Source organism: Malus sylvestris, chromosome 1, assembly GCF_916048215.2.
Source record: "Malus sylvestris chromosome 1, drMalSylv7.2, whole genome shotgun sequence".
In the NCBI taxonomy this organism is placed as follows: Eukaryota; Viridiplantae; Streptophyta; class Magnoliopsida; order Rosales; family Rosaceae; genus Malus; species Malus sylvestris.
This window is the reverse complement of record NC_062260.1, coordinates 25,766,153-25,780,298: the sequence shown is the minus strand read 5'-3', so window position 1 is coordinate 25,780,298 and position 14,146 is coordinate 25,766,153. Positions and strand designations below refer to the sequence as shown.

General features: G+C 41.1%; 1 protein-coding gene and 2 long non-coding RNA genes across 4 annotated transcripts; 2 read left to right on the top strand and 1 right to left on the bottom strand.

Annotated features, from left to right (window-relative positions):
- The first annotated feature begins 6,184 nt into the window (after window positions 1-6,184).
- Window positions 6,185-7,516, top strand: LOC126628920 (uncharacterized). The gene is made up of 6 exons (XM_050298797.1): window positions 6,185-6,243; window positions 6,387-6,476; window positions 6,612-6,867; window positions 7,033-7,145; window positions 7,192-7,290; window positions 7,374-7,516. The coding sequence occupies exons 1-6, from the start codon at window positions 6,238-6,240 to the stop codon at window positions 7,437-7,439; spliced, it is 630 nt and encodes a 209-aa protein (XP_050154754.1). The 5' UTR covers window positions 6,185-6,237; the 3' UTR covers window positions 7,440-7,516.
- Window positions 7,517-8,174: 658 nt separating this feature from the next.
- On the top strand, window positions 8,175-10,166 carry LOC126628973 (uncharacterized). 2 transcript variants are annotated; one of them, XR_007625642.1, is made up of 5 exons: window positions 8,175-8,262; window positions 8,345-8,452; window positions 9,026-9,089; window positions 9,858-9,927; window positions 10,069-10,166. It is a non-coding gene; the product is annotated as an uncharacterized LOC126628973 (long non-coding RNA). The 2 variants fall into 2 exon arrangements; XR_007625641.1 differs by lacking the exon at window positions 10,069-10,166 and having other exon boundaries at window positions 9,858-10,037.
- An 862-nt stretch (window positions 10,167-11,028) lies between these two features.
- LOC126628981 (uncharacterized) lies at window positions 11,029-13,160 on the bottom strand. Its single transcript, XR_007625644.1, has 3 exons — window positions 12,650-13,160; window positions 11,892-11,951; window positions 11,029-11,126 (listed from the first exon to the last, which is right to left on the bottom strand). It is a non-coding gene; the product is annotated as an uncharacterized LOC126628981 (long non-coding RNA).
- Between the last annotated feature and the right edge of the window lie 986 nt (window positions 13,161-14,146).

Here is a 14,146-nt window from a genome sequence, read left to right as displayed (position 1 = left end):
TTTTTCTGAGGTACCGATATTTTCCCACATATCCGTATCATTATCGTCAAAATATCGCGATATTATCGATATTATCGATAATATCGTGATATTTTCGATATTATCGAAAAAATCGTCGTGGATCCGTCGTCGTCGTCCCCCAGCTGCCCAGATCTCTCTGCAATCCATGCTCAAACCCAAGATCTGCGCCTCAACGACGCCGATTCCCCTGTCGTTGCCGATTCCCCTGCCATTGTCGAAGTCACAACTCGTGGTCTGTCCCCACGGCGAAGCAGGCGTGGTCTTGGGTTGAAGCAGACGTGGAACAGAGACGGAGGCGAGCGCGGCGCCGGCGGGGCAGGCTCCGTGGGGAGGAGGAGAATGGGTGCCGATGTTCGCTTCTCGCTGGCGTCGTGGTGGTGAGGGTGTGGGACAAAGCCGTCGTCGAAGCGGGTGGGGTGGAGGTGGACGGGGCGGATCTGGCTAATCTCGGTGACGATGGTGACGAAGCCGGAGGAGGAAGAGGAGGAGGGGAGGCGGCGGAGGGAGAAGGAGTAGGAGGAAACGAAGAGGGTTTTGCAGGGCCTTGATGCGGTGGCGGAGATTGCGAAGAGGGAGATGAGGGCGATGAGGAGGAGGGATCGTTGACTCGTTGACGCCATGGATTACTAGCACAAAGGAAGACGGGGAGCCTCTCGTTCTCTCTGTCTTCTCTTCTTACGCTTTTCAATTGGCACTTTAGGGATTTAACCAAGTTTCAGGCCCCAAATTTTTTACTCCATTCTGATTTTAAAGATTATAATAGATTTAAAAATTTATGAATTTTGATGAAGTTTAATAATTTTTAAAACTTTTATGTAAAATTTTAAGTGAATTCCCTCAAATTTTCAGGAAGCGATTTGAGAATGTTTAAAATATTATGTGAAATATTTCTAATTTTTTCGAGTTTCCCAACTTTTTAAAAATCTCTTCGAATCAATTTCTAAATGAATACATTTGGAATGTATGAATTTCTTAAAAATCATGATCGAATACCCCTTAAACTTTAAAGAATCACTTAAAATCCTTATTAAATGCCCTTAGATTTTTAAAGAGAATTAAAATGTTTATAAGCCCCAATTGGATGTACCGCTTAATTTAACTAATTGACACAACACAACAAAACCAGTTAAGATTACAAATTAACACAAAAGACGACTTGATGCGATGTCATATCTAAAAAACTTGCCGCAATAAGCCCCAATTGGTGTGTTTAAATTTCTTTCATTAATTACTACATATTTTCTACACTCACAATGTTTGTCAGCTCGCTATATAATCAACTTAAATCAGTTAAATCCATCATGCAATGCATTTCCTTCCAATTTTTTTGTGATAAACTAATAGATAATTGACTAAATAAACATCCTGCAAAGTTTCAATAAAAATTTCCAAGTTTTTCTTACAATTTCCGTGGTTTCCATGTAATTTTTATCGATATCGATATTATCCCGATATTTCCATCGATATTTCCGTGTTTTCGGACTACCGATATTTCCGATATTACCGATATTTTCTTCCTTGCTTCTGATGAGCAGCACAACCCCAACACATCAAAGTAGCTCTTCTGAAACTTTATGGCTGCTGGCTTTTCTTTTCCCTGGGCAGAAGCCATCCTGCTTAATTATCTCTCAACTTCTGCAAATACACAGGACACAGGAAAAATTACTAATTTTCTGTTGGTATACAAACTTTGTGTCTGATTTGTGAAGAGTATAGTTATGAAAATTATTTGGTCAGAAGTTCGTGTGTGTGATACAGGTGTACCGAGGGTCTCGAGGAGACGAAGAATAGGAGACTTGGGAATTACTCAACCAGGGGCAACTCATCTCCGTCGACAACACTAATTTTGAATTCACTCGATATGACCATGCTAAACGCTTAAAGAAAATCACCTTGTAGGTAATGGGTGTAAACTTATATTGCCAAGAACAAGATTAAGTCGCATAAATCACAAACAAGAAAGCATGAAAAACTCTTACACAAATAGTGATGTACGATTATATCTATAGGTGGATTCATTGGAGGGAAAATGGGCAGGTTTTCCCGAGAAAATGCAAGAAACGGTTTTGATTGCTTTGCAAGATTTGAGAAACTCGTTGAAGGATAAAGGTGTGAACTTGATGATTCGGTTGGGGAATGCCGAAAATGTGATTCAAGAGCTTGTAAAAGAGGTTGTTACATCAATAGCATTGCTTATTGTGTATACGGAGAAACAACTTCCTGCCACGGGGATGCCATTGTGGCAGAATTCCAAGATAATCACGCAGAAATGCATCAAAATGCAGGATTGGATTGGAATTCCGCCACATCAGTATCCAAGTTGTGGGTAGGTTTCTATATTGTATGAGAGTAGTGTTGGGAAGAACTTAGAGTACACAACTCTAACACAAGTGTTGGAGAGACAACACAAGTAAATAAATTACTTCTATTACACACACAAAATATTACAACACTCACAAGGACACAACTTAGAAGCAATGACACTCACTCACTTTCTAGAGACACACTCTAGATCACTCACACTCCTACAAGACTATTCTTGCTTCTCACTCTCACTTGGTTGCCTTCTTGATTGATTGGTTGGTTACTTGGTTACTTGGTTGATTGGTTGATACAAATGGTGTGGATGCCTTCTCCTTTTATAGGCATGGATGGAACCTTGGAGAAGCATGGAAACATCATGCTAGAGTTATCTAGATAATTCTACTAACTTCCCAAGCTAGAATTATCTACACTAATCTTGCATATTGGTGGAAATCTCACCATTCTTCTAGAATCTTCCACCAACTTAAGGAACAACCTTCTTTGCTAGAGTTTTCTAGCATATTCCCATTATAGAATCTTCTAGAGAAAACCATGCATGTTTGAACTAGACCAATCTAGTTCCTTTGTACCGACTGATCTTAATGGGCTGGTGTTGATCTTTAACACTCCCCCTCAACACCAGCTCATTCTTTTCTTCTCGCTCAGTCGACGCTTTATCTTGAACACCCATTTGCATGATATGGGTTTCACATCTCTTGGCCTTACCACTGGATCCCGAGTTTGATATTTCTTTAACGCAGCGACCTCTTCTCCTAGCTTTACGCCATTCAGAATTTTGTGATGCTTCTATACGCATCTCAGCTTCAACTGCTTCTTCTACTATGGTTGCGTTGGCGCATTTGGGATTTGACTTCGTTATTCCCGTTGACCTACTTAGTTGTGATCGTGGAAACAATACTTCCACTTCACTAGTTCTAACTTCTTCAGTTTGCCAATGACTCTTAGGTACTTCTTGCTTGACATCGTCACCATTAAGAAATTCCTCGAGCTCATCTAGACTCGTTTGGGTTTGGGCAGCTTGGTCTCCCATTTCCTCCTGCAACGTATCCTCAATCTCTCTTGAGTCAGGGAACACCTCATTTTCTGAGCTCCACCAAGAAGATGCTTCAGCGTCCCATTCTTCCTCCATAGCTAGATATGCTACGGCGTCCCAATCATCTTCACTTTTCTTCTCTGAGTTGGCGATGTTACTCTCTGCGGGCTTTTTGAACCAGCAATCCTTTGCCATGTGGCCCTTCTTTCCACAATTGTAACACTTGCCCTCAAACCTTTTATTATTCTGGGACTGACCATGGTTGTCGTGATACTTCGAAGATCCCCCTGGTCTCCCTCCTCCTTGATGACATTTCGCCTTGTCACCATTTATTTTAGATCCACCACGAGCACGCTGCTTAAAACTGCCTTTACTTTTGGTGTAGAACGCTTCCTCTTCACCTTTTAACGAGACCCTTCCCATTTGCTTTGCCAAAGCTTCTTGATCGGCAAGCAAATTCTCGAACTCAACAAGTGATGGTTGGGTCGGCCATCCTTGTACAACGGCAATGAAGCCTCGATATTCGGGTCTCAATCCATGGATAATTATTCTTTTTATCCTGGATTCTACAATGGCAACACTAGGATCTAACTCAGAAATTTCACGACAAATAGACTTTACCTTGTGGAAATATTTAGCAATCGTCATGTCTCGTTGGGCCATCGATAGCAGCTCGTTCTCGAGAAGTTGCAGTCTTGTATCATTCTTCTTTGAAAAGAGTGTGGCGAAGGTGTCCCACGCTTCTTTTGGTGTCTTGGCCTTCCGTATGTGCTCTAACATGTCATCTTCAACTGTGGTTTTTAAGGCAAACATGGCCTTACCTGCCTTGATCTTCCACTTCCTCAAAATGCCACTAGTGTCTTCTTCCAGCTGCGTAACTTCATTACCGCCGACAACATCCCAAAGATCTTGGCCTTGTAGGTAAGACTCCATACACGTCGCCCATGTGTTGTAATTTTTGTTGTTCAACTTCTTGATTCCTCCAACAACTTGAAGATCTCCCATCGTGTCGGCAGAACTTCGATAAACCGAACAAGCTTAACGAATAATCTTGTGAAGTAGTAAACTTCTCATGATTCTAAAAAAACTTCACTAGAGATGGTCCCTGATCGTACCGCTCTGATACCAATTGTTGGGAAGAACTTAGAGTACACAACTCTAACACAAGTGTTGGAGAGACAACACAAGTAAACAAATTACTTCTATTACACACACAAAATATTACAACACTCACAAGGACACAACTTAGAAGCAATGACACTCACTCACTTTCTAGAGACACACTCTAGATCACTCACACTCCTACAAGACTATTCTTGCTTCTCACTCTCACTTGGTTGCCTTCTTGATTGGTTGGTTGGTTACTTGGTTACTTGGTTGATTGGTTGATACAAATGGTGTGGATGCCTTCTCCTTTTTTATAGGCATGGATGGAACCTTGGAGAAGCATGGAAACATCATGCTAGAGTTATCTAGATAATTCTACTAACTTCCCAAGCTAGAATTATCTACACTAATCTTGCATGTTGGTGGAAACCTCACAATTCTTCTAGAATCTTCTACCAACTTAAGGAACAACCTTCTTTGCTAGAGTTTTCTAGCATATTCCCATTATAGAATCTTCTAGAGAAAACCATGCATGTTTGAACTAGACCAATCTAGTTCATTTGTACCGACTGATCTTAATGGGCTGGTGTTGATCTTTAACAAGTAGTTGAACCACTCATCATTGGAGAGGATTGCAACAGGTTCAGTTTGTTAGTACGGTATATGCCGAGGAGGAGGTGGAGTATGGCTTAAGGAATATGACTGATAGTGTCAGGGACACCTTGGCGGCAATGCGGTCTTCCCCCAAGTTTGTGCTGTGGCAGTCTCCGTTTTATGATGTGAAGGTAGTTGTCGTTGTCTTGATTGGTTTTTTTATTTGTTTTTGAGGTGCTGGTTGGTGATTCACTTAGTTACTATCGAGCAATTGATCGGATGAGTGTGTGATTATGTAGAGCTTGAAGGGTATTCCAGATTCATACGATGAATTTACCAAACTTAGATTGCCAGTAACTTTGCCACTGTCTTCCGCAACATTAACTGGTCGAAACATGGAAGTGGATTGGGGTAAGAGTTCCCATATTGTTAATGCTTCTGCTTATACTTCTACTTGATTTGTTTCGTTACTAAATTTGTCGAAGATATATCTTGCAAGTAGTAGTGACCATAATCGCTTTACTATGATTCAGGTCCCATCCCCACATTTAATGACTTGAAACATTTTATCAAAGAAAATCCATGCAAAATGGAAGAGAGTTGGAATTCAATGAAAGAGATGTGCGCTGAAATGATTTTGATGAAGGAAATTTTGAAGCCTGGGCAAAGAAATCTAAACAATTCGAGTTCTAGACATGTCCAGGTCCCATCAAAGAAGCGCGAGAATTCTATGTTTGTCACTACAAAGGGAAATTCTCTGGGAGGGGGGACCAGTAACGCATTGAAAGCTTTGGGTGCATACTTGAGATATTTGGAGGGAACAGAACGTGATCACTACTGGTGGGAGTACGTGGTCATATTTTACCGTAAAAAAACTTAATGATCAGATATTCCTTTCCACTTCATTCCTGCATTAACTAAAAGGTTCTTTTGTTATAATCTTGTTGCAGAATACATGAACGGATGCCCTGTGCTGAAAGTCGGGATGGAGCTTCATTTACTACACTCTTTGGTCCTGCCCTTTTTCTTGGCATCCTATCCAGAAGAAGAGTATAGTTTGAAGCTCTCAAGTATAAGAAAGAACGAGATTCTGGATTTCTGTCTCCTTTTGGATATTCATCCGCTACATTGCCGCAACTGTTGATTCGGTGTGCTCAATGGAGGTGCTGTAGCAGTTATGCGAAAATTGTATTTATGTTTTGATTGAAGTTGCTTTTCGGAGACTTACCTAAGTTGCTTTCTTTGCAAATAAACATTATTTATTGCATAACATATTTGTAAGCAACTGAGTTATGTTTTGTGACAGTGGTATTTGCTTGTCTCTCTAAAAAGTCAGTTAAGTGATGACAGAAGATTTCGTATTCGTATCTGGAGATGGAAAGGCTATCTAATTCAGGTATTTTGTTCGAAACTGATCTTTTCTATTTCAAAGATATTCTGTGCCTTGTAATCTGGAAAAATACTTGGCTAGCTTTATGTTGTAGATTGGGGTACCTACTCTTTCACTACGATACTACTATCCTTTTGTCAGTATACAGTTGTGGGTGAAGAAGGTCCTGCTACTCTTCTGGTTCATGGTTTTGGAGCCTTCTTGGAGCATTACCGTGACAACATACGCGCCATTGCTGAAGGTGGAAACCGAGTATGGGCCATCACACTATTAGGATTTGGCAAATCGGAAAAGCCAAATATTGAATACACTGAACTCATGTGGGCTGAAATGCTTAGAGATTTCATTATTGAAGTTGTGGGTGAACCAGCACATCTGGTTGGGAACTCAATTGGTGGTATGTTTTAAACTAGAAACGAGATGATCAACTGACCTAAACAATGTCTTACAACTTACCTAACCAGTTCTGGTGGCTTATCTGCTTTAATTTTTAGCTTTTATTCTCCAGTGTGCATATCTGTTGTGTATCTTATTGTTATTTGTTACGATTTTCTGTCTCCAGGTTATATTATTGCAATTGTCGCTCGTCTCTGGCCTGCTTTGGTCAAATCTGTGGTTCTTATCAACAGTGGTGGGAATGTTATTCCAGGATATTCCTCTGTGTTGTTCGCCAAAGTAAGCTTGATTAAAAACAGTCTCATAATATAGTTTTCTGTTTCAGGAGAGAAGAACTTCGGGTGCCTCATGGCTAGGTGCTAAATTCCTTTTGTTCTGCTTAAGGTTGACACTCAAGGACATAGTGAAGAATTGCTACCCATCTGTAAGTATCTGTACTGTCTTTTTTTCGAATATGGTTCACTTTCGTAGTTTTCGTTTGTGCGTTTTACTACCTTTTCTCTGCAGAAAACAGAGCGAGTCGACAATTGGCTTATTGATGAAATGCTAAGAGCAGTATCCTCTTCCATGTGAAGTACATTTATTTTTCTCTAGGAACTAGCAATCACAGTTGATTTTTCTTATACAAATTAAAAAGGATAAATTACATAAAACTACCTCAACGTTTGGGTTATTTCATACCTCGTCTTTAAAAAGTTTCAATATCATACCTTATCTTCGAATTTGTTGCAATGTCATACCTTCCGTTAGTTCATCTGTTAAATGCTGACGTGGCATGAGACAAGTCCACTTTTTATTAAAAAATTATTTAAATATTAACTAAATATTAAAAAATTAAAATTAAAAAAAAAAAAAAAGAAACCTAGTTCATATTCCCTCCCCCTCAACCCCCTTCTCCCCACCCAACCTGCAACCCAGAAGAAGAAAAAAATAAAAAAAACCCATCTTCATCTTCCCTGAACCCCCTTCCCTACGACCCACCCATTTCTTCCCCCTCCTGTCTTCCCTAAACCCACCGCACCCATCCTCCACGTCCTCCTCCGCACCCACCCTCGCACCCACCCGCACACCCACTGTTAAAACCCACCCCCATTTTATTTAAAAAATGGTTTTTTTTTAGTTCTTAATTGGTGAGCCAAGGGGCCCACCCCTCTTATTTTTGTATCCTCGTGAACCCCCCTTCCTCCTTTCTTCTTCTTTTTCGTTTCTGTCACCCTGTCTCTCTCCTCTCTCCCGTGTGTCTCTCTCCCTCAAACTCTCGCATATTTCTCTTCCCCTGGACTCACTAGAACCTTAGCATCAGTGAGGGAGGCTTGTAGCAAGCCCAAGATCCCTACCCTGTGACTCGACGGCCGAAGCAAGACTCCGGCGAGTTTTCTTTCATTTTTCCCGTCGGGTAAGTCTCCAATCTCTCACTCTCGTACCTAGATTATGGTTTGGTTGTGATTTGGAAGCTTGAATCTACACTTTTTACGTAGGTTTTTGCGTTGGAACCGTCGTGGGTGAACACACCCATTTTTCCGGCGGTGCAGTGGACTTTGGGAGCTTCCTCTGGTCACCTCCGACCGAATTATGGTGTTTGGAAGGTAGAAACCTTCTCCTCCCTCCTTGTACTTCACGTTCGTACTTAGATCGGAGCTCGAAGCCCTAGTTTTCAGGTGACCGGAGCTGTAGCAGCTCCGGCCTTCTTCTTCCCCGCGCCAGGCCGTCCGGCCTCTCCCATTCCTCTCGGGCCCTAAGCCCGTTTCATTTCTAGCCCAGCAGCAGAGGGCCTTAGGCCCGTGTGGTTTTAGGCCCAGTACCCTAACCAATTATATTTTTCTTTTTAATTATTTGGTGTTATAAGCCCAAAGGGCTCGGGCCCTAGTTTTAAGTGGCCTAGGCCGGTTCTAAACCAAGGGCTTAAAGCCCTGTTTCTGTTAGTGAGGCCTAAGGGCCTTGGGCCCGTGCAGGTTTATGTGTGGGTGTGTGTGTTATTGTGTGTGTTTGGGCTAAAGCCCAAACCCCAATTATTTTCTATCCTAAATCCTTTTTAACCTAAAGGCCCTAAATTCCTAAAACCCATTAAAACCATCCAAACCCAATTTCCCTATTTTATTTAGTTTAACCTAATATTTTAGAAAATCCTTTTTATTTATTTATTACATTCTTGTTCTTAGGTAAAATTGCTAATGGAGAAATTCTAAATCCTTATTCGTGCGACTCTTCTGCTAAGGAATATTTGTGAGTGGACCCCTTCTAAAATTACATGATTTTATAGTTTAATTGCATAAATGATTAGCATGCCTACGAATTTATGAAGTGATTTATGTGAAGCCTGTTGATTAAATATATTGATTATCGTCTCGTGTTTTGGTGAGGAATTAATTGTTAGCCTATACTGAGCTATATTTCAATATATCGTATTTTCTATAAAAACCATGAACTGGTAAACTATCTGACAGATGACGATAGGATGCTAGAACATGATTTTGAACCCTCTTTATAGCGTAGACGATATTCGGTAACCTATGCTATGAAGTGGTTATTTAAGAGAGACGTAACTATTTGTGCGTACCTAGTGGACACTATGCCGCCTGGGGCGAGGATCCAGTGTTGGCATGTAGGCCGGGAGAAATAATCCCTAGCGAAAGGCTGAGGGACACGGAGACAGGCATTGGGCCGGGAGGGAGTTATCTCTGGCTACTGGCACAGAGACTGAGGTGCAGGCATTGGGCCGGGAGTTATATTTATTCAGTGATCTTTCTAGCAGCACAACGCGTTTACGAGACGATTTACGAGACGTTTACTGTTTTGATTTTCCGCGATGTTATTCCGCGATATGGCCTTTTGAGATATTTGGTATGCTAGGATTTCTTATTAAATCCATCACTTACTATGCTAGTAGTTTTCACTATTAAACTTTGGGGGTTAGTGTGTTGATAATTGTTTTATTATTATTATATATATATAAACTTGGTCCACTCACCTTTGTTTTGCGCCCCCATTCAGGACTTAGAATCAAGGCACCTAATCCCGGTGTGGAGACACTTCCGCAGCAGCATCTTCGGATCCTCTCGATGTAGGACCCACTCCTTTATTCATTAAATTTTATCTTAATTCCTTTTAGTGATTAAGTTTAATTGTATGCTCTGAGCACGTTCCTAAATTATAAATTCTTGGTATTTTAAATTCATAACCCTTATTTATTTCTTATTCTTAGCTTTTGTATCAATTAATGGCTTTCGTCACCCTCGGGTGTCGGCCAGCACGTGTCTATCCTGGTATTCGGGGAATATCAGGGTCGGGGCGTGTCACCCACCCTCCGCACCCACCCTCACACCCACCCTCCTCCTTCCTCTACACACCCCACTCCTTAAATCCACACCTATTGGGGAAGACGAGATCTAAGTTGCAGGGAAAGGGAGATGGGTTTTTTTTTTCTTTTTTGGGTTGCAGGTAGTGAGTGCGGAGGAGGAGGTGGAGGATGGGTGCACGGTGGGTTTGGGGAAGACGGGATGGGGAAGAAAGGGGAGGGGTGGGTTGCAGGGAAGGGGGGGTCGAGGAAGATGAAGATGGTTTTTTTTTTTTTTGCTCTGGGTTGCAAGTTGGGCTCGTGTTTTGGGGGGGGGGGGGAGGGGGAGGGAGATGGGAAGATGGGTATGCGGAGGAAGTGGAGGATGGGTGCGGAGGAGGAGGTGGAGGATGGGTGGGAGTGGTTTTGGATTTGGGTTGCAGGGAGGGAAGATGATGAAGGGGATGGGGTTTCTTTGGGGGGGGGTTTAAATTTTTAATTTTTAATATTTAGTTAATATTTAATTAATACTTTTTAATATTTTATTAATTTTTTAATAAAAAGTGGACCCGTCTCATGCCACGTCAGCATTGAACAAAGGAACTGACAGAAGGTATGACATTGCAACAAATTCGAAGATAAGGTATGACATTGAAACTTTTTAAAGACGATGTATGAAACTTGACACGCCCCGACCCTGATATTCCCCGAATACCAGGATAGACACGTGCTGGCCGACACCCGAGGGTGACGAAAACCATTAATTGATACAAAAGCTAAGAATAAGAAATAAATAAAGGTTATGAATTTAAAAACAATGAGTTAATAATTTAGGAACGTGTTCAGAACATACAACTAAACCTAATCACTAAAAAGAATTGAGATAAAATTGAATGAATAGAGAAGTGGGTCCTACATCGAGAGGACTCAAATATGCTGCTGCGGAAGTGTCTTGATGCCGGGATTAGGTGCATTGATTCTAAGTCCTGAATGGGGGCGAAAAACAAAAGTGAGTGGACCAAGTTCATATATACAATAATAATAAAACAGTTATCAAGATACTAACCCCCACAGTTTAATAATGAAAACTACTAGCATAATAAGTGATGGATTTAATAAAAAAATCCTAGCATGCCAAATATCTCAAAAGTCATATCGCAGAAACGCATCGCGGAAATCAAAACAATAAATGTATCATAAATCGTCTCGTAAACGCGGTGTGCTGCTAGAAAGATCACTGAATAAATAATAACTCTCGGCCCAATGCCTGCACCTCAGTCTCTGTGCCCGTAGCCAGAGATAACTCCCTCCCGGCCCAATGCCTGTCTCCGTGTCCCTCAGCCTTTCGCTAGGGATTATTTCTCCCGGCCTACATGCCAACACCAGATCCTCGCCCCAGGCGGCATAGTGTCTACTAGGTACGCACAAATATTTACACCTCTCATAAATAACCACTTCATAGTATAAGGTCATCCATCGTCTATACTATAAAGAGGGGTTTCTAAAACATGTTCTAGTATCCTATCGTCATCCATCGGATAGTCTACCAGTTCATGGTTTTTATAGAAAATACGATATATAAAAATATAGTTCAAAATAGGCTAACCATTTATTTCCTCACCAAAACACGAGACAAAATCAATAAATTCAGTAAACAGGATTGATATAAATCAATTCACAAATTTCGTAGGCATGCTAATCATTTATGCAATTACTATAAAATCATGAAATTTTAGAAGGGGTCCACTCACAGTACTTAGTTGCCAAAAGTTGCGCCACTAGCAAAGATGGAAACGTCACAATAATTGCCCCTAAGCACATAAAGAGTCCAATAAATAAAACTATATAATAGAAATTGAATTTGGGAAAACGGACATTGGAAACGGATTCAGAACGTCGAATTACCCTAAGAAGGGTCCTGGACGAAAACCGGAAAAGTCAACCCTAAAGTCAACATTGACCGGGGGTCAACGGTCAAATTAGGTCTAACGGGTTTTAGGCTTGAAATCCGAATTAAGGTTTAGGTTAAATAGGATTAGGATATATTGGGTTTTCTAAGGTTTTTGGGTTAAAAGGGTTTAGGGTGAAGAAATGTGGTTTGGGCTTAAACCCCAAACACACACATACACACACACACGGCATGCATGTGCATGCATAAACACATACACACACACACACCCATGGCACCAAGGCCTTAAGGCCTCACAAAAACTAACAGGGTTTAAAGCCCTTTAAGTCAAAACCGGCCCAGGCCCTAAGGGTTTTAAAAACCAAGTAACAAAACTTAAAAACTAAAGGGGCTAGGGTTTTGGGCTTAAGACAACACGGGCCTAAGGCCCGAGGGGTTTTCTAAAGGGCCTGAGAGGCCTGGTTTTGCCTAAGAAGAAGGCTGGAAATTCAGCCGGAAAACCACCTAATTTTAAACAGCCATAACTTTATCACTACTCAACGAAATCAAGCGAGACAAAAACAAAAGTTGTAGCCCTTGAAGAGACGAAGAGAATGGTACCTCACACGACATCTAACTCGCCGTGATTTGGCCGGAAAATTCCTCGAAAGCCTCAGAGGTCGCCGGAAACTGGGTAAAATTCAAATGAGTATAACTTCTTCATTACTCAACGAAATTGAGTGAAACAAAAAGGAAAGTTGTAGTACGTAGGCAGAAGAAGAGATTGATACCTTACGCGCCGGCCAACTCGCCGTGGATTGGCCGGAAATGGCCTCGAAAGGGGCGGTGCTCGCCGGAGCTCATGAACGGGGCTTCATGGTTTGACTTTCAAGATGCCAATACTATGGTTGAGTTCGTAGCGACGAGATAAAGACGATGGTGATGTTAGTTGGTAAGAAAAACCCTCCGAGGGGTGGAGATAGAGAGAGCCGAGAGAGTGAGGGAGAGAGAGTTGCGGGAAAGGTGAGGGAGAAGAGAGAACTGAGAGAAGAGAGAGGGAGACCAGAAAACATAAAATAAAACAAGGTGGGCCCCATGGGCTCACCAATTAAGGCTTTAAAACAATTTTTAAATAAAATGGGGTTGGGGTGTTTCAATCTACCACCCTTATAAAAAAAAATTCGTCCTCGAAATTTAAAATAACATACTACACTGAAAAACTCGAAAATACGAAAAAAGATACACATATATATACGTAACGAAGAAATCAAATCAGAGCAGTTGCACAAAAGGAAAAATGTCATCCCGTCGCGATCGGGTTGCAATGATTCCATCTTTCGTGCCCCCAGACTCATACTTTCTTTCCTCATCAGTGTAATAGTAGAAACATACTTTAATAAGATATAAAGTCGAAAACACAAAATAATTTAAGGCCAGATAACGTCAAAATAGATATGTACTAACATATAGATCAAAAGCTCGAATCAACTTAAAAACGAAAACAGAAATACTTTTCCAAAAACATTTGTAACGTCAAAACAATTAACTAGTAACGGAGGTTCAAAATACTTATACTGAAAACCAAAACTGAAAAAAATGAGAGTGGGTCTTGCCCAAGAATTCGAAACGTCAAGTACTCCGAGAACAGATGTGTCTTTGGGTCGAGTCCCAAGAATAACAATTCTGAATCTGCGTTAGCTGCTGTCGACGAATCTTCCCGCCCACTTGCTTAATGAACCCAACAAATAAGCTATCGATATCACAGTCTACAGCCTGCAATATCGACCTCACATTTGTTGTCTCGATAAGCAAGTAGTAATTTCCTGAGGATGAATAATTTCACACGTCGTAAATTCGATCCTCCGAATACAAGCTCGCACAACTCCTCTAACAACCAATGTTACCTGTAGAAACTTACTAAATCAGTTATAATACAACATTAGCTTACTACATTACTTGCCGTTACTTGCCGTTGAGGGTGTACTTGCTAAATAAGTTATAATACAACATTAGCTTACTACATTACTTGCCGTTGAGGGTTTACTTGCTAAATCAGTTTGAATGGCCATCTCATCAGGTTAACCACAGATGCTATAAAACAAGCTTTGATGTGGATTC